Raw genomic sequence first — 21,414 nt, 5'->3', positions numbered from 1 at the left:
AAAGTGGGGTGGCCAGTTCTCTGGTTTGGTTTTTTTTTTAGCAGTCTGTCTGTTCACTGAAAGCAGTCAGTCAGTTTGAGGCTGCTGATCTACATGGAAAAAAACAGCTACATGGAAGAAAGTGTTCCATGCTGAATCCATATTCCATCTCTGTCCTGTAAGACCCTGTGTTTGATTTTACTTTATGTTTATGGGGTGTTTATGGGGATTGTTGCAGGAATTTGGAACAGTATCATTAAGTTGGGATAGTCAGTTGGGTTTTTGAACAGGTTTTAATTCTATATCTGTTCTCTTTTGTTTGTGTTTCATTTGGTAATATTGCAAATATATTCTGTTTTATTTAAAACTGTATTTGGGTCAGTTGCATCACTCCTGGAATATCCACTATATACCTGCTTAAAACAATGAGCAAAGTTAGGGTCCAAGCTACTTTCTTGAAGTGTTTTGAGGGAAGACCTGGCCTAATCCATAACAGATTAGGGGCTCTTTGTGGGATTTGTTCTATAGTTCCAAATTGGGATTAGGGTTGCTGAATGGTAGAAGTTAGTGTCTTTTGTTCTGGGAATTAGATTTGGTTGGTTTAAACAGCGCTTGGAATAGCAATGTCTCTTTCAGTCACCAAGTGTTTTCTGGGAGTGGAAGAAGTGACTTTGGGGAGTTTGAAAAATGTGATTAACGCCAAGCTGCTGGAATTGGCAGACAAGCTGGAGTTAGAGCTGCATCCTTCCATGAGGAAAGGAGAGATAATTTCAGCAATAGCTCAGCATTTAAATTTGCTGGAAACACCATCAGAATCTTTAGAGATGGTTAAATTCAATTGAAAATAAAGCAGCTTGAGTTAGAGGCAAAAGACAAGGAAAAGGCAACAGACATGGAACAGTTTGAATTACAATTAAAAGCAGAGGAAAGAGAAAAAGAATGAATTGCTTTAGCAGAACTAAAAGAAAAAGAGGAAGAGAAAAGGAGAGAGAGGGAGTTGAATGTATCCCTGAATGCTATTATCTTAAAAATCATGTCTTAGTGAGAAAATAGAGACCATTGCATATTCAGGCAGATGAGAAATGGGCAGAAGTTCATCAAGTTGTATTGCCAGTGGGTTATAGAGAGGAGGTGTTGCAGGTAGCATATGAGCTACCACTAGGAGTGAGAAAAACTCAAGCTAAAATACAAAAACATTTTTACAGGCCTGGACTACACAAGAATGTAGTTGAATTTTGCCAGACATGTCATACATGTCAGGTAATTGGAAAACCACAGGCAGTAATAAAACCAGCACCTTTAATACCTATTACTGCGTTTGAGAAACCTTTTACAAGAGTCTTAATTGATTGCACAGGACCCCTCCCTAAAACAAAAAGTGGGAATCAGTATTTGTTAACAATGATAGATGTGTTCAATAGATTTCCAGAATCTGTTCCATTACGCAATATCACAGCTAAAAGGATTGTAGAGGAATTCCTCAAATTTTTCACGAGATACGGACTACCCACAAAGATACAATCAGATCTAGGGTTGAACTTTACATCAAAATTATTCAAGGAAGTTATGGATAGCTTAGGAATAAAATAATTCAAATCTACTATGTACCATCCAGAGTCGCAGAGAGCACTCGAAATGTGGCATCAGACATTAAAGACCATGTTGAGGGTTTATAGTCAACACTATCCAGATGAATGGGATAAGGGAACTCTATTTGTACTTGTTGCGATCAGAGATGCGCCAAATGAATCAACCAAATTCAGTCCATTTGAATTAGTTTTGGGCATGAAATGAGAGGACCACTAAAATTGACTAAGGAGAAATTGGTAAGTCAGAATTCAGAGATCACATATTTGCACTGTGTCAAATTTTAAGAAATGACTAGAGTGGGGGAGTTGGCAAGACAGCATTTAAAAATATCACAGTGAAACAGGAAGCAGACGAAAAATCAAAAACTTGCAATTCTGCTATCAGGGATAAGGTTACTTCCAGTGATAGGTGATCTTTTAAAAGCAAGGTCTAGTGGACTTTATCAAGGTGAAAGGAAATTTGAATGAGGTGGACAATTTGGTAAGGACTCCAGACAGAGAGAGAAAGCTCACAGTGTGTGTCATGTGAATATGCTCCAATGGTATTTTGACAGGGGAGGAAAGCCAAAGTAGACTGTGTTATTGCTTACAACACAGTGGGAAGAACCAAGTTCAGAGGATTCTGAATTGGACATTCCTCAAATTAAATTGGACAATAAGGAATTTTCAAAAAATTGGGATAAATTATTGAGTTACCTTCCAGAGGAAAATTGAAATGACCTGAAACATTTGTTAGTATTACATGGGGAGATATGTGGAAATAAGCTGGGAGGTACTAACCTAATTATATATGATGTAAATATAAGAGATGCTGTTCCAGTTAAGCAACATCCTTATAGGCATAATCCCATAAAGTTGGCACAGGTTCAAAAGGAGATTGAATGCATGCTCCAAGACCATAATCGAAATTAGTTACAGTGACTGGAGGTCACCCATGGTAATGGTGCCAAACCAGATTGTACCCAACGTTTATGTATGGACTATTACAATGTCAATGCAGTTACAAAGTCTGATGCATATCTGATTCAGCATTTGGAAGACTGTGTTGAAAAGGTGGGACAAGCAACTTATATTTCGAAGTTAGACTTGCTTAGAGGATACTGGCAGGAACCTTTGTCCGAAAGAGCGAAGACAATTTTGACTTCCATAACACCGAATGGACTGTATGAATTTAAAGTCATGCCATTTGGAATGAAAAATGCACCAGCCACATTTCAGAGACTAACCAATAAGCTCATTGCTGGATTACCCAATTGTATCGTACATATTGATAACCTGGTAATTTTATGTCACACATAGAAGGAACATTTGCAACATTTATCAGACTTGTTCAATCAACTTCGTAAGGCAGGCTTAGTGATAAACCTTGCTAAAGTTGAATTTGCTAAAGCCCCAAGTCACCTTCCTGGGCCATGTTATTGGACATGGACAAATGGCCCCAAAGAATGCAAAAACAAAGCTAATTGTGGAGTTTCCCATGCCATCAATGAAAAAAGCAGTAGAACGTAGAACAGTGCACAACTACGACTCCTGGGATTGAGTGGATTTTTTGAAAATTCCTACTGAATTTTAGCAGTGTGGCTGCTCCACTCACCGAATTGCCAATGAAAGGCAAGACGTTTCAGTGGACCGCGGAATGTCAGAGGCCTTGGACAGCCTGAAAGCTGTATTAACCACTGCCCCAGTATTAGCCACACCTAATTATACAAAGCCATTCAAGGTGGCTATCATTGCAAGTGATGTGGGTGTTGGTGCTGTGCACTTGCAAGAAAACGTGAGAAAATAGAAAGACCTATTGGGTATTTCCCAGGAAATTGAACATTCATCAGCAGAAATATTCAACAATTGAGAAGGAGACTTTGAGCTTGGTGTTGGCATTAGAACATTTCAATGTTTATGTTACTAGTCATGTATCTGAGACAATCACATACACTGATCATAACCCATTGAAGTTTGTGAAGAAATTTAAGGACAAAAATGCCAGACTTTTTGGTTGGAGCTTGTTGTTACAGCCATTCAATTTGAAAATTGTGCATGTGGCAGGACAAGAAAACGTGATTGCCGACGCATTGTTGAGACTTGAATGAGAAAGAGACGTTTGGTGACAGGAGTAAAACAAACTGAAACAAAATGTAGTAGTTATATGTTTGATGATTATTGTCAATGTAATGTCTATGTGTGTTGTGGAGTCCTAGCAGTTTAAGGGGTTTTAAAATGAAGCCATCTTTGGATATTGATGGTTCATTTCTTTTTAAGGGGGGAGGTATGATGATGCTGCTCCTTTAATAAGGTTATACTGTCCTTGGTTTTTTTCAGAGAGGTCATAAAAGCAGCGATTCCAAAAAGTCTAGGTTCGATGGGTTTTAGGGCCACTTTGATTATAGCGAACAGATACTGCCTCAAGAAAAGGCTTTCAAGTTTTTTTTGAAAACACTTGTACAATAAAAGGAGAGTTTTCCCAGCTCAGCTTTTCTTTGGTTTGTTTTTTTTTAAGCAATCTGTCTGTTCACTGAAAACAGTCAGGGATGTCTGAAAACAGTCCCTGATGAAGGACTTTTGCCCGAAACATCAATTTTCCTGCTCCTCGGATGCTGTCTGAACTGCTGTGCTTTTCCAGCACCACTCTAATCAAGAATCTGCAGTCATTGTTTTTACCTAAACCTCTAGAAGGTCACCCCTCAGCCTCCGACGCTCCAGGGAAAACAGCCCCAGCAATTCAGCCTCTCCCTATACCTCAAATCCTCCAATCTTGGCAACATCCTTGTAAATCTTTTCTGAACCCTTTCAATTTCACAACATCTTTCTGATAGGAAGAAATCCAGAATTGCATGCAATATTCCAAAAGTGGCCTAATCATCTGGTCAGTTTGAGGCTGCTGGTCCAAGAAACAGTTGCATGGAGGGAGCTGTTCTATGCAGAATCCCCTTTGCCATCTCTCTCCTGTAAGACCCTGTGTTTGATTTTACTTTTTTTTGCCAAGGGGTATGTATGGGGATTGTCGCAGGAATTTGGAACAACATCATTAAGTTGGGATAGGCTGTTGGGTTTTTGGATAGGTTAAGTTATTCTATATTCTGAACTCTTTTTGTTTGTGTTTCACTTAGTAATATTGCAAATAAATTCTGTTTTGCAGATGGCCCAACCGCTATCAAAAACCCAACTAGCGGTTGGGCCAGCTGCATCCGTCCTGGAATATCCACTCTACACCTGCTTAAAACAATGCGCAAAGTTAGGGTCTGGGCTACTTCCTTGAAATGTTTTGAGGCGTTTGGCCTGGACCATAACAAGGGAGAGAGAAAGGTCAAAGTCTTTTTCCCAGGGTAGGAGGTCCAAAACTAGATGGCATAGGTTTAAGGTGAGAGGGGAAAGATCTAACAGGCAACATTTTCACACAGAAGGTGACAAATGTATGGAATGAGTTGTCAATGGAGGCTGGTAGGACTACAACAATTGAAAGGCATCTGGCTAGGTACATGACATGAGGTCAACGCTAGCAAATGAGACTTAATTAATTTAGGATATTTAGTTGGCATGGATTAGTTGGACCACAGAGTTTGTTTCCAGGCTGTACAACTCTATGACTCTAAGCATGGCATCTACCATTTTTGTGGAGGTGTGGATGAGGGCATCTCTTTGTTTTGTGCTTGTGCATTTCGAAGAGGAACCTGCCGATATAAATCAGTACTTGCCTCTATGATGTGTGACCTTGCTGATCTGGGTGTCAGAGATATGACAGTGCAAGATAAGCTGGAAAGGAGTGTGTTTGAACTTGATGGATTTGTTTGGGTCGCCAGGATATTCTTTTGGAGAGGTAAGGTACCCCTTTGCATATGGTCCCAGAATGTCTTTGGTGAGGTCAGGTGCCCAAACTGTTAATGTAGGCATGAATGTAGATTATTGAAACTTTGCAGCTCTTTGGACTGCCAACAAGACCTATCAAAAGTATCAAGGGGACATGCCAATAATACCAAGAGGACCTAACAAACGTGTCAAGAGGACTTGGCAAAAAGTGCCAAAGAAGACCTGGCAAAATGTCACAGGAAGACATGTCAATGAAGGAATTATGGACAGTACCTGTCTCAAAATTAGCTGTCAGGAAGAACTATTAAAATGAATTCTCAAAGGTATCAAAACATTTACGACTCTTGCCCTTAAATTCTCCTAGAAAAATGTCTGGAATTTCAAAACAATTGCTTGCTGTTTAAATGCTTTCTTGACAGAAGACTGAAGGTTTCCATTACTTGTTTAGAGCTACATGACTGATTTCACAATCTTCCATTATGATGCTATTATCATTACTACTAAGTCATTAATAGTCAACCTCCCCCTGGACAGTGAGGAGACAGTGCAATACTATATTTGGCATGTTTACTCAATATGTCTGAAGTTTGAGGATAAAATGGGGTGCTGAAGACTTAGATAGCTTGGTTGGCTACAAATGTGGGCAAGTTCAGAGCCTATGGGTTCACAATAAAGAAGGGAATGTGTACTTTTGGGGTTCACCAAGAGGAAGTAGCTGAGCCTAACACCAAGTGTCTGAGGAGTGACTGCTGTTTTCTTCCATCCTGCTGTAAATGATAAGTGTGCAATGGAGATGAGAATGGCTCCCACCATGGCCAAAGTGGGCAGGGTAGATGTTTCATTCTTTGAGGCAGGATTCAATTTTGAGTAAGATGAGACCCTTCGAAGGGAAATAGCATTACAAATACACACACAGTAAAACTGAAACACATTTAGAAGCACTACATGCTATGTGAATCTTGGGCATTAACTTACTATGTGCCGTTCAAATCCTTGCTTAAGCACTTTTCAACACTTGGGCAGCATCACAAATCAACGCCAGTAATGACTTTGATACACATGCATTGTGTTGTGACCTGGAAAGTGCCCAAGTAGCAGTCACCTTCCTAATTCCCATAATCTACACATGGTCCAAGAACTGCTAAATTCACATCTTGGACCATAAAACCTTGCCTGGCATTAGGGATGATTAAGCTATGTACAGTACCTTCAATGCTTTATTTGGGCCTGGATGGATATTTGCTCACAAAGCTGATGATTAAAAGTGAACACGTTAACAAATGTGATAAAGTAGTTACAATGATGCAACACTGGTGATACTTGTGTGCCCTTAGATCTTCTTTCTTTCCCTCTCTGTCTCTTTGCAGTCTTAGGGTTTGCAGTTGAGGTGAATGAGCTTGCCCTAAAGTGGAATCTGTTGACCTAATGTTTGGTTTGGGCAACCCAGGGGGCATTTATCTCTAAAGGGCCAGACATGCTAAATGTGTTCTGGCCAGAGACAGATCCACCCTGCTTGGCTTGATCTATGAGTGGCATGCAGGGTGGAAATGAAATTACTCCATCTCTGAATGATCCTGAGATGAGGCTTCTGGGGTCTTTTATGTGGTTCATCCTCTGGTAGCTGCCTATTGGCACCACTTTTTGTCCTTGTGAGGTCCAGGTTCCTCATCCCTGACACCTTTCTGTGGTGTTGAGTACACATGACTTGAGGATGAAATATAGATCTGTGCATATATCCATTAGACTTAAAGATTGCTGAACCTGAATTGTCTTGGCAGCTGCCGGTATGTCCATGGAGATGCCAGACACTCAGAACCTGAGGGAGCAGGATTCCAACAGTGCTGGTCCAGTCCAGCAATCTTTGTGTCATGTTACCTCTGTCCCTGACAAACCTGCATGCTGCTCTTCTGTCTACACACACAACTCAATGCAGTCGCAATTTGCTGACACCTTGGGGTCCTTTCCTGCCCAGACCCAAGCAGGTGCCTGATTTTCAGCAGTCTTCCAAGTTCCAATGAACTGGGCATTACTTCCTTGACTAGCTGCAGAGATATGGCAGTGAAGTATTCACCAGCAGGTGCTCATCACTCTAATATAGCTAAATTACCCATCAGAATGTTAGTATCTAAGCTGGTGCACACAGACAGGCAGTTTTGCTGATGCGTCCTCTGAAGTATGTTTGTACTCTTCCTCAGAGATGGAGGAGGAGATGTTTTACGTTACAGCCTTCTTGGCTGTGGAGTCCATGCTATTCCTGCTAATGGCTGTTGAAGATGAAAGAGAGAGAACAAGAGAGAGAAAGAAGTTCTGATATGATAAGAATATGTTGGAGAGTAGCACTGCAATGGACAATGAAACTTTCTTGGTTGTTAGGATATGATGTTTCCACATCTCCATAAGATTGGTCCCAATCCTAAACAGTGAAGACCAAGATTCTTTTCTCACTATGGGTGAGGAGCAGAATATCAGGTAACTCACCAGCCATCCCAGTTCTTTAGGTCCTGTAATGGGCCATTTTCTCCTGAAATGAAAGAAAAGGAGGAAATGAGTGAAATGAAAGTGATTGCCCTGCTGTTAATACTGGTTAAGTCAGGGAAGGTAACGAGGTGTTCCAAATGAGTGGACAGTATAGAGGCTATGTAGAGGCAAAGATAGAATCTGAGGGAGCCGGGAGAAGATGGTAGCACTTGCCTTCCAGGAATCATTCTGGTGAACCTTTGTTACACTCTCTCTATAGCATTTGTGTCTCTTTTAAAATGAGGTGACAAAAACTGTGCACTGTATCCCATGTGTCATCCCATCAATGCACTGTACAGCTGCAGTCAGACTTCCTTGTTCCCATCCTTATCCTGTATGAAAATTCTAACTTATGCGCCATAGTTCCCTCATTGGGTGTGCAGAGCTGGAGAATATTATGACTCTGCAATGCTGTTGCAGGAGTAAAAACATCAGTTCTATGTCTTTTAGATAATTAAATTAACAATGGAATTAGGTGTCTCCAGGCTCCAATAAGTGGTTGGTATTGTGGATGATAAAATGTCTTTCACAAGTACAATCATTGGTCTTTCGAACTGATAGCAACATTTGGAATCAGCGCATATGAAGTTCAGCATGAAAATTCTAAAAATTGCTGTCAGTGAACCTATGTTTCTATGTGGATAGCTGACATTCCTGCAGATTATAATCTTATAGATTGCATTGAACTGACAAAAGCTCCCTTCCTTGTGCTGAAATATTATTATTAAAAGCCCATCAATATGTACATCTTATTAATGAAAGGTAACTAGATTTATTTTGCAGGTATACTTAGTCACAAGTTCTTCTGAAGAACTTGTCTGGCCGAGAAAACTAGTTTTATGTATATGCAATGTCAATTTTTCTTACTGAGATATAAATCCAAAGTATTTTAATGTGACAATTAAAAAGCATTGTTATTTCAGCTTTCAGTATATGCCCTGGTTATTAGTTTTGCTCTCTGAAATTTAAGTCACAAGTGATAAGATAATTGCTGCATTTTACTTTTGGGTTTGCAATCTGTGTGCAACAAATACAAAACCAGGGCGCCCTCACCTCTCCCCATCCACCTCCATCCAAGATCCAACAGAAATTTGCCTGTACATCCACATATGTCATTTGCTGTATCCGTTGCACCCAATGTGGTCTCCTGTACATCAGGGAGACAGGACACCAACTTGTAGATAGTTTCAAAGAACATCTCTGGGACACCCACACCAATCAACCACACTACCCTGTGGCTGAATACTTTAACTCCCCTTCCCATTCCATGAAGGACATGCAGGTCTTGGGTCTCCTCCATTGCCAAATCCTAACCACATGAAGCCTGGAGGAAGAACAACTCATCTTCCACCTTAGGACTCTGCAACCACTCAGAATCGATATGGATTTCACCAGTTTCCTCATTTCGCTTCCTCCCACCTTATCCCAGTTCCAGACCTCCAACTTAGCACTGCCTACTTGACCTGTCCATCTTCCTTTCCACCTATCCACTCAAGCCTCCTCTCCAATCTATCACTTTCCCCCCCCACCTTCATCTATTTATCACATTCCCAGTTGCCTTCTCCCCAGCCCCACCCTCTCCCATTTATCTGTCAGCCCCCTTGGCCCACAAGCCTCATTCCTGATGAAGAGCTTATGCCCAAACTGTCAATTTTCCTGCTCCTCAGATACTGCCTGACCTGCTGTGCTTTTCCAGCCCCACACTCTCGACTGCAATCTGTATTGTATTTCAGTATGACCAGCTGCTTAACTTGCTTGAAGACATCCCTGTTGACGGATGCCGAGATGACTTCTTGAATTGCACCACATTAAGATTAATATGAGGAAAAGTGAAATCATAGAGATAACTGAATCTTTATGGGCAGCTCTCTTCCAGGCTAATAGTGAGTGTGTTATTAATTGCAAAATCCAGGTTAATATGTGAAGATTGGTTTATTTGTTTACTTTTGTATTTACATTAATGCTGTTCTTATCTGACTGTTAGTGGTGGATACGTTATGTAATGGATGCATGCATAAGGAGAGTTTGACTAAAAAACTCAGGTAAACCTGTAATTTGAAATGAAGTGCAGAGAGCATTGTCCATTATTTGAGGTTTCGTATTGTTCTGCAGGTAAAATGCCACTATTCTGCTAGCAGTGTTTAATTCCTTTTAACATTCCTTGACTTACGTTGAAAAGGAATAATTCTTAAGCTATATTGTGACAATTTTTTCATTTCATACCTTGATAGAGTATATGATTACCATGTACGACACCAAGACTCGAGAACTTTACTGGAATGCTACCTATTATGACTACTCTGCTACTTTATGCAATGAGAATACAGACTACAGTAAGTTTTAAGTTTGATTTAATTAACAAAGTTTACAGACAGGTTCAAGAGTTTGTTGCCTCCTATAGTCATTTGAGCATTAGAACTGGATCTACTTCCTGAGTGAAATTTCAGCTTTTCTCATTTTATGAAATGACTGTTAGAAGGGTATAATTGATGCCGCCTCCATGTTTCTGATTTGTACAGAAATGGCTCATTTTGCATCAAATGGAGATGGTTTGGTGGTGACAGTAGATAGGGAATCGGGTGACGTTCTTTGGATGCAGAACTATGGCTCTCCAGTGGTGGGAATGTTCATTTGGCAACAGGACAGCCTGCGTCGGATACTTCATCTCAATGTTGCCATGGAAACTCTGCGATATCTCACTTTCAACTCTCAAGACATCCGAATGATAAAGTGGAAGTACCAGTTCCCTAAAGAACCCTCCACCACAAAAACTCAACTGGTGTAAGTTGTGATTTGGAGATGCCGGTGTTGGACTGGGGTGTACAAAGTTAAAACTCACACATCACCAGGTTATAGTCCAACAGGTTTAATTGGAAGCATTAGCTTTCGGAGCGCCGCTCCTTCATCAGGTGGTTGTGGCTACCACCTGATGAAGAGTGGGCTCCAAAAGCTAGTGCTGCCAATTAAACCTGTTGGACTATAACCCGGTGTGGTGTAACTTGATTCTTTCTGAATCTGAATGTAATCCCCATATGTGTAATAGATCATGACTAGTTTTCGTTACCATCGTCTAAAAGAAATTATGGGATGCAAGACAAAGGCTGCCAGAAAAAAATGCCTTTTTAATGGGTATTTATTATATGGCTTTTCTCTTCAATTTTTACTTCCTTATGCTTCTGTTGGTAGTGCAATCCAAATCACTTGGCTGCAAAGCTTTAGTGTCTTACTGTATTGAGATGCACATGAGTGCTTTGGAAGGTTGTTCATTTAATCTACAGTTCTGAAGAAGAGTCGTACCAGACTTGAAATGTTAATTGTTTCTCTTTCCATAGACCTGCATTTCTCAAGCATTCTCTGTGTTTGTCCCTTTAAACATCCTTCTCCCCAACACCAAAACTAAAGTTGTGAACATTAGCTGCAGCTCACGACTGATAACACGCTTCAAAGCAATCAGTTGGTGATACAGTTGAACTGCTAAGAGTTCCAAGAGCAGTTGAGGCTAGGAAATAAGTGTTGGCCTACCCAGGAAATCCCACATCCCATGAATCCACTTTCCAACATGTTTAGCTGTATTTAAGACCACCATTATGAGGCAAGGCTTAGTGTCTTCCGGACAGAGTTTTTCAATGAATAATGCAACAATATAAAAAATCCTAAAACACTTTACAGGAGCATTATCAGGTAAACAGTGACCTTGATGAAAAGCATAGTTTAAAGCAGAGAAATTTTAGGGCCTGTATTAGAATCTGTATCTCACACAATATACAATTATATTTAACTGAAGTAATTTTTATTTTAAGCCTTTGAAAATGGTCATGTGGAATATGATTTTCCATTAATTAAATATACTGTTAACTTTATTTCTTTTTCTGTTGTTACAGTCCCACACTTTATGTTGGGAAACATGCGTCTGCTTTCTATGCCTCATCATCACTTGTCCATGAAGGTGTCGCTGTAGTGGTAAGTACATAATTCCACAAGGGCCAGTGCACCATCATTGTGAAGTTACTGATCTAAATGAGCAATACTGGAAAGAAACAGTGAGTCTCTGAAAAATGTATAAATCTCACACGAAATCTTTATTTTCAGAAGAATTGGTGAACACCATTTGGTGAATAAATGGTCTATCCTTAGTTTTTATTAATTTACTCAACTCCAGAGAATGCTGCATTGGAACTTATTTTAATCTAAAAAAACTTTGTGAACTTCCTCCCTTTTTCCCCAGCCACGAGGAATTACTATTGCCCGTGTTCATGGCCCTACCACTGATGATGTCACTGTGCCGGAGCGAAGTGCATGTGAAAGAACTCCAAGCACACATGTCAGATATCCACAGGGAAGTATCCTATCATCTGGAAATGACAAGAATCAATGGTTGTTCATAGGTATGTAACTAATTTCCCAGTTATTATAATGACAAGGAAACTTAAGATCTTTGAGTGTAGAACACTCTTAATAAAAAGAATAAGTTCACTGCCTGCACCATGTCCCCCATCCCCAGTGATAATATGTGGATTCTTTTGCACTGCTAGTTTCTACACCCAGTGAGTTCTGACTTGATGGTGAGCAATCAAGGAGGGGCAGTACTAACTTTGAAGGTAGACAGATTAATGAAGTAGTAGCTGAGGAGTTTAAACTCCTGCTGTAGAATCCAACATGCAACCCCTCTGATCAAGAAACGAAAGTATGATACACTGACCAATGGCAATACACTTTCCTGAATGAATGAATGATTTATTTATTATCACGTGTATCTTGAAGATAAGTGAAAAGTGTTTTGTTGCCACAATCCATTGCTATTTTGAATTACAGCAAGGATAAAACAAAATTACTTAAATAAGAGTTCATCTTCACTAGAACACTGCAGCAAGTTGAGTACAGAAATGTGTGCTGGAGAGCAAAGTGGTGCATTAAAATTGCAAATGACTTAAATGTTGGGGTCATGCTTGCAAACTAAATGGAAGTGTTCTGCAAAGCAGTCACCCAGACTGCCTTTGGCATCCACAATGTAGAGGAGACTGCAGTGAGAGCAATGAATATAGTATACTAAACTGAAAGTACAACTACATCGCTGCTTCATTTGGAAGGAATGTTTGAGGCCCCGGATGGTGAGGGGGAATGCAGTAGGTAAAAGAACAGCTTTATTACTCTTTCTGCAATTGAGTAGGAAAATGCCGTGGGGAAGGGGACAAGGTTATTACTGAAGTGGACCAGAATGTCACAAAGGGAATAGTCCTTCCAGAATGCTGATGAGAAAAGAGATCAAGTTGGAGGTGGTGGAAATGGTGAAGGATCATCCTTTGAACTTGAGGGCTGATGGGGTGGAAAGTGAGGTGAAGGAGAATCCCACCTTACTACCGAGAAGGAAACAAGTGTGGGTTTGAGAAATTGTTAACACCTCTTAAATAATCAGTATTCAAAGGCTGTTTTATTTTTCCAGAAGAGATTAAAGTTAGAGATGAGAAACAATAAGGTAGTCCTTGTTCTTGACTTTAAAATGAGGCAAGAAGTCTGGCAAGATTGTAGTTGGCTTTAAATGAGGTAAAACATTAATCACACAATTCCCCAAATCAAAGACAGGTTGAAAAGAAAATGGTAAACCAAGGAAGTTTTCAAACTATTGAAATATGTTTCAGAGCAAAGGGTCAGGTTTGGAAATTATGATTGGTTGGCTTGAATCTGTATTTGACATAGCCCCAGGTATCAACTTACAGGAGGATAAGGTGCAGGAGTTATACCCTTTTATTTTGGGATTCTTTATGTATTTCTTCTCTTAGACGCAGGCAGGGAGAGAGAGAGAGAGAGAGCTGCCAAGAGTCAACTTGAGAATACAGTGGTTTATCAAATAGCAGCCTAGAAACATAGCATAGAGGCTATTAGGAAGCAGGAGTGTTACTGCATTGGAGTAATTAGCAGAAATTGAGATTGGAGGCTATGCTCACAACCAAAGATCTAAATGAATGAGAAATTAAAATTGTCAGACCTGCCTAGTAAAACTACTGGTAGAGATCTGGGAATTCTCCAGAGAGCTGGAGCTCAGGAATTACAAGTACCAAATTAGAAACTAAGGAGAAATGTGAATTTCTGAAAGCTGTGGCACACCATGGTTTGATCGCAGGAGAAATGGAAAAGCTCTCAAAATCGTTGAATGTTTGGGGTCATCTTGGGTGGAATTAAAAACAGAACGGAAAGTGGTCCTTTTAGTTAAGAACTGTGGAGGTTTGAATTTCTTTTTAAAAGTTAATGGTTTCTTTGTGATCATAACATCATGAATGGAAAGTGTTCCCAGGTTCTCAGAGAATACAGTTTTACAGTCTTTATAGGATCTCCTCCAGTTGAGAAAGTCAGTTTTGGGGAGAAAACCTTCCCCAAGTGTAGGAAGCAAGGAATGTATTTGGCAAACTCTGCTGTGGTTTGAGATGCTCAGATCAGATTTCATCTTGAACATGTATTCAGATCTAGATACAGTGCTCCAGGAAAAATATATTGGCCTTAAAGGAGGACAGCTCAAATTCACCAGAATACCAGATGAAAAGGGATAAACCACGAGGATAGGTACATAGACTTAGTTACAAACCCATGATGTCCAGAATATTAAGGGTGATCAAATCAAGATATTTTTGAAGTGATTAGACATTTCAATTGAGTAAATAGAAAACAACTATTTCTCTGGTAGGGTGAGGGTGTGAATAAGAAATGGTCCAGTCTTAGAAAATTGAGGTTCAATGTTCAGGAGTGATAGCAGGTATCATTTCTTCACACACAACATAATGGAAACTTAGAACTCTCACAGGTAAACTCAAATCACTTGATAAGAATGCACCTTTGCATTATCATTTATTATCACTAAGACTGAAATTTACAATATTGATCTAGAAAGCTTTCTACAATACCTTTGGTGATAAAACTTTAATTAGATAATTTAAAAAATGATATTTCCTATCTTCATTCAGGAAGCATTTGCTGCAGTTATTCATACAGGTCCTGTTATCTAAAGCCTCCATTAAAATATTAGTCAATGTAATTATGCACAAGTATATTACATGCCATAGGTCTTGGAATTGAATGAAAGCATAGAGACAAGGTTTTTAGGAAAACATAATTGCTTTCAGTTTTGGGACCTGCTTTCAGTAGGTCCATTTGGGATGCTGTAAAGTCTCTATTTTTCACAAGGTTGGGTTATTGATTCACCTCATCTGAGAAAACAAAAAGTCTTCTACATTGAAAATTTTCTTTACATTTATATAATGGTTATGATGTAGGGCTGGAAGCGTATGGTAGTTGCAAAGTTGGTGAGTTGGGTACAGATCTAAAGGACTGAATGGAATTTGACTTCTGTAAACTAAGTATATATACAGAAACTTATGTGAATTGGACATATGGCAGCAATGAGTGCATAAATTGAAATTTCTGAGATGTGCAATGATCAGTTAAAACTTCACAGATAGTGTGCGCTTGTATATTAAGCTTTAATTTAGAATCATGGTGGAAACTTTTTCTTTCTAAGCATCAAATAGCCAAGTTGATTTTTATTATTTGAAGGTCACCATGAGCTGCCACCAGTAGCACATACCACCATCCTGAGGGCATTTCCAGATCCATTGAAGAAGAATGAAGAGACTGTCATCACTACAAAGACTAACACCAGGACTCTCGATGAAGTATGTTGCAAGCAGTTCACTTTAATTTTTCACTGCTGATTTATACCTTTCATTCTGTGTTTTTTAAAATATAAAAAGAATGAGGGGCACCAATTTTGCAAGAAAAGCATCTGCAAAAACCATAATTTTCACCCTGGCCCTGCACTGATATGAGTCATAGGAGCAGAATATGCTATTCAGCCCATCAAGTCTACTTCGCCATTCATGATGGCTTATTATATAATTCCACGTCCCTGCTTTTTTCTTTGATTCCATTACGGGTGGTTCAGTGGTTAGCACTGTTGCCTCACAGTGCTGGGGACGTGGGTTTAATTCCAGCTTCAGACGACTATCAATGTAGAGTTTGCACATTTTCCCCGTATCTGTGTGGGTTTTCTCCAGGTACTCCAGGTTTCCTCCCACAGTCCAAATATTTGCAATTTAGGTGGATTGGGAATGCTAAATTGTCCATTCTGTCCAGGATGTGCAGTTTAGATGGAATAGCAGTAGAGAAAGCAGGTTTACAGGGATAAGGTGAGTCTGGGTAGGATGCTGTTCGGAGAATCGGTTTGGACTCAATGGGCCATATGACCTGCTTCCACACTGTAGGGATATTATAATTAAAAATCCGACTATTTCAGTCTTGAATATAGTTAATAGCCTAGCCTCAACAGTCCTTTGCATTAAAGAACGCCACAGATTCAGTACCTTGTGAGAGAACAAATTCTTCTTCATCTCTGTCTTAAATGTATGACCCCTTATTCTGAGATTATGTCTTCTTGGCCTAGACTCTCCCACAAGGAAAACAACTGCTTCGTATCTCCCCATCAAATCCTGTGTGAATCTTATATGTTTCAATGAGATTGCCTCACATTCTTCTATATTCTATATTGTCCAATCCACCCAATCCCTCCTCTTAAGACCGTACCTCCATTTCTGGTATCAACCTAGAGACATAGCTACTGGTAGGGAAATGACTTTTCAAAAATCAATCCATATTTTGACATCTTGTGGCTTGTAATAGAATCATTGAGTTTTTACAGTGTGCAAAGAGGTTTGTTGGTCCATCATGCTGGTGATAGTCATCAAACATCCATGTATTTAAATCCAACTGTTCAGCACTTGGCTCTCAGCCTTAAATGCTATGGCGTTTCAAATGCTCATCGTCTTGAGGTTTCCCACATGCACTGCCCTTTCATGCATTGAGTTCCAGATACCCACAATCCTTTGAGTGAAAAGGTTTTTTTTCATCAAATCCCCTTTAACTCTCCTGCTCCTTACCTTAAAACTGTGATCCCTGGTTATTGACCCATTTATAAAGGGGAAAGCATTCTCCCTATCTACCTTGTTTATGTCCCTAGGAACTTTGTGCACCTTGATCAGATGCACCCTCGGCCTTCTCCACTTTAAAGAATACAAACCCAACCTGTCTAGTCTCTCTTTGTAGCTGATCTTGGTGAATTTCTTTTGCACCTTTTCTAGTGCAATCATCTGCTTCCTATAGTTGAAATCCCCTGTTATTATTACACTATTGATCTTATTGTTGCCTCTTGATGTGCTTCCCTGAACTCAAACATGCACTTCTAGTGTCATAGCCTCATACAGCGCAGAAACAAACCCTTTAATCCAACTCATTCATGCCGACCAGGTTTCCCAAACTGGACTAGGCACATTTGCCTGCATTTAACCCATATCCCTCAAAACTTTTTCTATTCATGTACCTATCCAAATGTCTTTTAAACGTTGTAATTGTACTCATCTCTTTGACAATTCATTCTATATGCACCACCCTCTCTGTGAAAAAGTTGACCCTCAGATCCCCTTTAAATCTTTCTCCTCTCATCTTAAACCTAGTTTTGGACTCCCATACCCAGGGAAAAAGACCTTGGCTATTCATCTTATTTATGCCTCTCATGATTTTATAAACCTCTATAAGATCACCCCTCAGCCTTCTTATGTTCCAGCTTATTCAGTGTCTCCTATAACCCTCCAGTCTCGGTAACATTCCTTGTAAATCTTTTCTGCACCCCTTTCAGTTTAATAACATCCTTCCTTTGGCAGGGCAACCAGTTTGCATGCAGTACTCCAAAAGTGGCCTCATCAATGTCTTGAACAGCCATGACACGATGTCCTAACACCTATACTCAGCACTGTGACCAATGAAGGCAAGCATACCAAGTGCCTTCTCCACCACCTTGTCTACCTATGACGCTGCTTTCAATGAACTATGTACCTGCACCACCAGGTCTCTCTGTTTGTCAACACTCCCCATGGCCCTACCATTAACTCTGTAACTCCTGCCCTGTTTATACTATCACAGTGCAACACCTCACATTCATCTGAACTAAACTCCATCTGCCAGTCTTCAGCCCAGTGACCCAGCTGATCAAGATCTCATTGTACCCTAAGATAACCTTGTTCACTGTTCACTACGTTACCAATTCTAGTGTCATTTGCGAACTTACTAGCCATGTCTCCTTTATTCTCATCCAAATCACTTATAAATGACAAACAACAGTGGACCCAGAACCAATCCTTGTCGTCAAAGGCTTTTAGTCTGAACAATGTAAGGAAGGCGATGGCCTAGTGGTATTATCACTGGACTGTTAATTCATTGTCCCAGATAACATTCTGGGGACCTGGGTTTGAATCCTACCACAGCAGATGGTGGTAGTTGAGTTCAATAAATATCTGGAATTAAGAGTCTAATGATGACCATGGATCCATTGTCAATTGTCGGAAAAATCCATATGGTTCACTAATGTCCTTTAGGGAAGTAAACTGCCATTCTTACCTGGTCTGACCTACATGTGCCTTCAGACCCATAGCAATGTGGTTGACTCTTAACTGCCCTCTGTGCAACTAGGGATGGGCAATAAATGCTGGCCTAACCAGTGATGCTATCATCCCACGAATGAATAAACAACAACCCTCTGCCGCCACCTTCTGTCTCCTACCATCAAGCCAATGTTGAATCTAATTGATTAGCTGTCCCTGGATCCTATGTGACCTAACCACACAGAACCTTGTCAAAGGCATTGCAAAGTCCATGTAGACAAGAGCTACCATTCTTCCTTCATTTATCTTCTTGATCAACTCGTCAAAAAACTCAATCAAGTTAGTGAAATATGATTTCCACTGCACAAAGCCGCACTGACTATCCCTAATCAGTCCCTGCCTTTCCAATTGCATGTAAATCCTGTCTCTCAGAATCCGCTCCAACAACTTATGTCAGATTCACTAGTCTATAGTTCTCAGCCTTTTCCTTGCAGCCTTTCTTAAATAATGGCACAACGTAAATCCCATTCACATTGAATCTTGAAAATAATGTCACATTAAACATCATCTGTGCTCAATATAACAAACATTGTTACAAAATAGAACAACAAGTCAGCTTGATTGGTATTTCAGCAGCTGTTGTTGGTCTTCAGCTTAGATTAATCAGTATTTAAAATATAAGAAGTTAAGGTCCCTAGCAGATATTTAATATTTGTTGGCAGAAGTAAGCCTAAAGAGAGTAATTTAAGGGTAAGTCATGGTGGAGCAGCTGGTCCATGTGGAATGCTTTTTATTCATTCATAGGTTATGAGCATTGCTGGCTGGCTAGCATTTATTGTCTGTCCCTAGTTGCCCTTGAGAAGTTATTGGAGAGCTGCCTTCTTGAACCACTACAGTCCACGTACTGTAGGTTGCTCCACAATGCCCTTAGGGAGGAAATTCCAGAACTTTTACCCAGCGACAGTGAAGGAACAGTGATATATTTCCAAGTCAGGATGTTGAGTGACTTGGAGAGGAGCTTGTAGATGGTGGTGTTCTCATGTATCTGCTGCCATTGTCCTTCTAGATGGAAGTGGTCATGTGTTTGGAAGGTATTGTTTAAGGATCTTTGGTGAATTTCTGCAGTGTATCTTGTGGATTCTGAGTGTTGATAATGGAGAAGATGGATGTTTGTCGATGTGTCAGTCAAGCAAACTGCTTTGTTATGGATGGTGTGAAGTTTCTTGAGAGTTGTTGGAGCTCCATCCACCCAGGTATTCCATCACACTCCTGACTTATGCCTTGTACATGGTAAACAGGCTTTGGGGAGTCATGAGGTCAGTTACTCACCACAGAATTCCTAGCCTCCTGTGTTCCTCCTATGCAGTGCCGAATTCAGGGATGACTATGCATACAGAATGTGTCTCTGACTGCAGCTGCATTTTCACAATATTGACTGTGACTCCCTTAGTGCCGGGTCAGAATTTATTTGGTGTCTATGGAAGGTTTCTTGAAACAATATTTAGATAGGCCAAAGGGCATACTAGAAATGTATTGGGGAATGTGCCTGGCCAGGTGATTAAAGTTTCAGTGGTGGGGGGTGGGGGTGGGATTTGGGAACAGTAATCATAATTCTGCAAGTTTTAAGATAGTTACGGATAAGAATAAGTCTGGACCTTGAGTTCTGGTCTCCAAATTTGAGGAAAGACATTCTGGCTATTGAGGGAGTGCAGCGTAGGTTAACGAGGTCAATTCCTGGAATGGCGGGATTACCTTACACTGAAAGACTGAAGCGACTGGGCTTGTATACCCTTGAGTTTAGAAGACTGAGAGGGGATCTGATTGAGACATATAAGATTATGAAAGGATTGGACACTCTGGCAGCAGGAAACATGTTTCCGCTGATGGGTGAGTGCCTAACCAGAGGACACAGCTTAAAAATACGGGGTAGACCATTTAGGACAGAGATGAGGAGAAACTTCTTCACCCAGAGAGTGGTGGCTGTGTGGAATGCTCTGCCCAGAGGGCAGTGGAGGCCCAGTCTCTGGATTCATTTAAGAAAGAGTTGGATAGAGCTCTCAAAGATAGTGGAATCAAGGGTTATGGAGATAAGGCAGGAAGAGGATACTGATTAGGAATGATCAGCCATGATCATATTGAATTGCGGTGCAGGGTCGAAGGGCTGAATGGCCTACTCCTGCACCTATTGTCTATTGTCTATTGAATGCTAATTACAACACTAGTAGTCAGGAACTGGAGAAAATGTAAAGCATTAAGGTTGCTAAGTCCCTATGACCTGATGGGATCTATTCCAGGTTACACAGGATGCGGCTGTTTGAGGGTAAACCTGCATTTGATGTGGGAGTCTTTTAAAGGTCTATTGATCAGAGCTTGAGAGCAATATGTTCCTGTGAGGTTAAAAAGATGAGGATGCCAAAATTTGGGAACCTTGGATGACAAGAGATATCCAAAGTTTAGTTAAAAAGGAAAATAAAGCATATGTAATGTTTAGGAAACAGACATCAGACAAGGCCCTTGAGGAATACAAAGGAAGCAGAAAAGAACTTAAACAAGGAATTATGTGGGCTAAAAGGGGCCATGAAATGTCTTTGGCAAGTAAGATTGAGAAAAATCTCAAAGCATTTTATACATGTATTAGGAGCAACAGGGTATCTAGGGAAAAGATAGGTCCACTCAAGGACAAAGTGTGGAACCAGAGGAGGTGGGTGATGACCTGAATGAGTACTTTGCATCGGTACTCACCAAGGGCATGGATGATATTAAGATAAGGAAGGGGTATGTTGATATTCTAGGGCATGTCGGTTTAAGAAGGAGGTATTAGATGTTTTGAAAAACATTAAGGTAGCAAAGTCCCTCGGGCTCAATGGGATCTATCTGAGAGTTCTGAGGGAGGCAAGGGAGGAAATTGCTGGAGCTTTAACAGAGATCGTTGTATCCTCTGTAGCCACAGGTGAGGTCCCAGAAGGAGAATAGCCAATGGTGTTCTTTGGTTTAAGAAAGGCAACAGGAATAATCTAGGAAATTACAAGTTGGCGAGCTTTATATCAATGGTAAGGAAATTATTAGAGAAGATTCTACAGACAGGATTTTCTCGCATTTTAAAAGAATGG

At 40.3% G+C, this 21,414-nt stretch overlaps 1 protein-coding gene across 3 annotated transcripts in view; it reads left to right on the top strand.

Moving 5' to 3' along the window:
• The window catches only part of ern2 (endoplasmic reticulum to nucleus signaling 2), a 119,789-nt gene that overhangs the window by 53,849 nt on the left and 44,526 nt on the right, over positions 1-21,414 (top strand). For all 3 annotated transcript variants that reach the window (XM_043711699.2, XM_043711698.2, XM_043711703.2), the window contains exons 7-11: positions 10,118-10,219; positions 10,406-10,667; positions 11,768-11,846; positions 12,112-12,271; positions 15,429-15,547. In XM_043711699.2, the coding sequence (XP_043567634.2) occupies positions 10,118-10,219; positions 10,406-10,667; positions 11,768-11,846; positions 12,112-12,271; positions 15,429-15,547 (722 nt within the window). The remainder of the gene's footprint in view (positions 1-10,117; positions 10,220-10,405; positions 10,668-11,767; positions 11,847-12,111; positions 12,272-15,428; positions 15,548-21,414) is intronic.

Source organism: Chiloscyllium plagiosum, unplaced genomic scaffold (genome assembly GCF_037043375.1).
Source record: "Chiloscyllium plagiosum isolate Xiang-an unplaced genomic scaffold, Cpla_swu_hap1 HiC_scaffold_20, whole genome shotgun sequence".
Taxonomy (NCBI): Eukaryota; Metazoa; Chordata; class Chondrichthyes; order Orectolobiformes; family Hemiscylliidae; genus Chiloscyllium; species Chiloscyllium plagiosum.
This window is presented reverse-complemented; position numbering and strand designations above follow the sequence as displayed.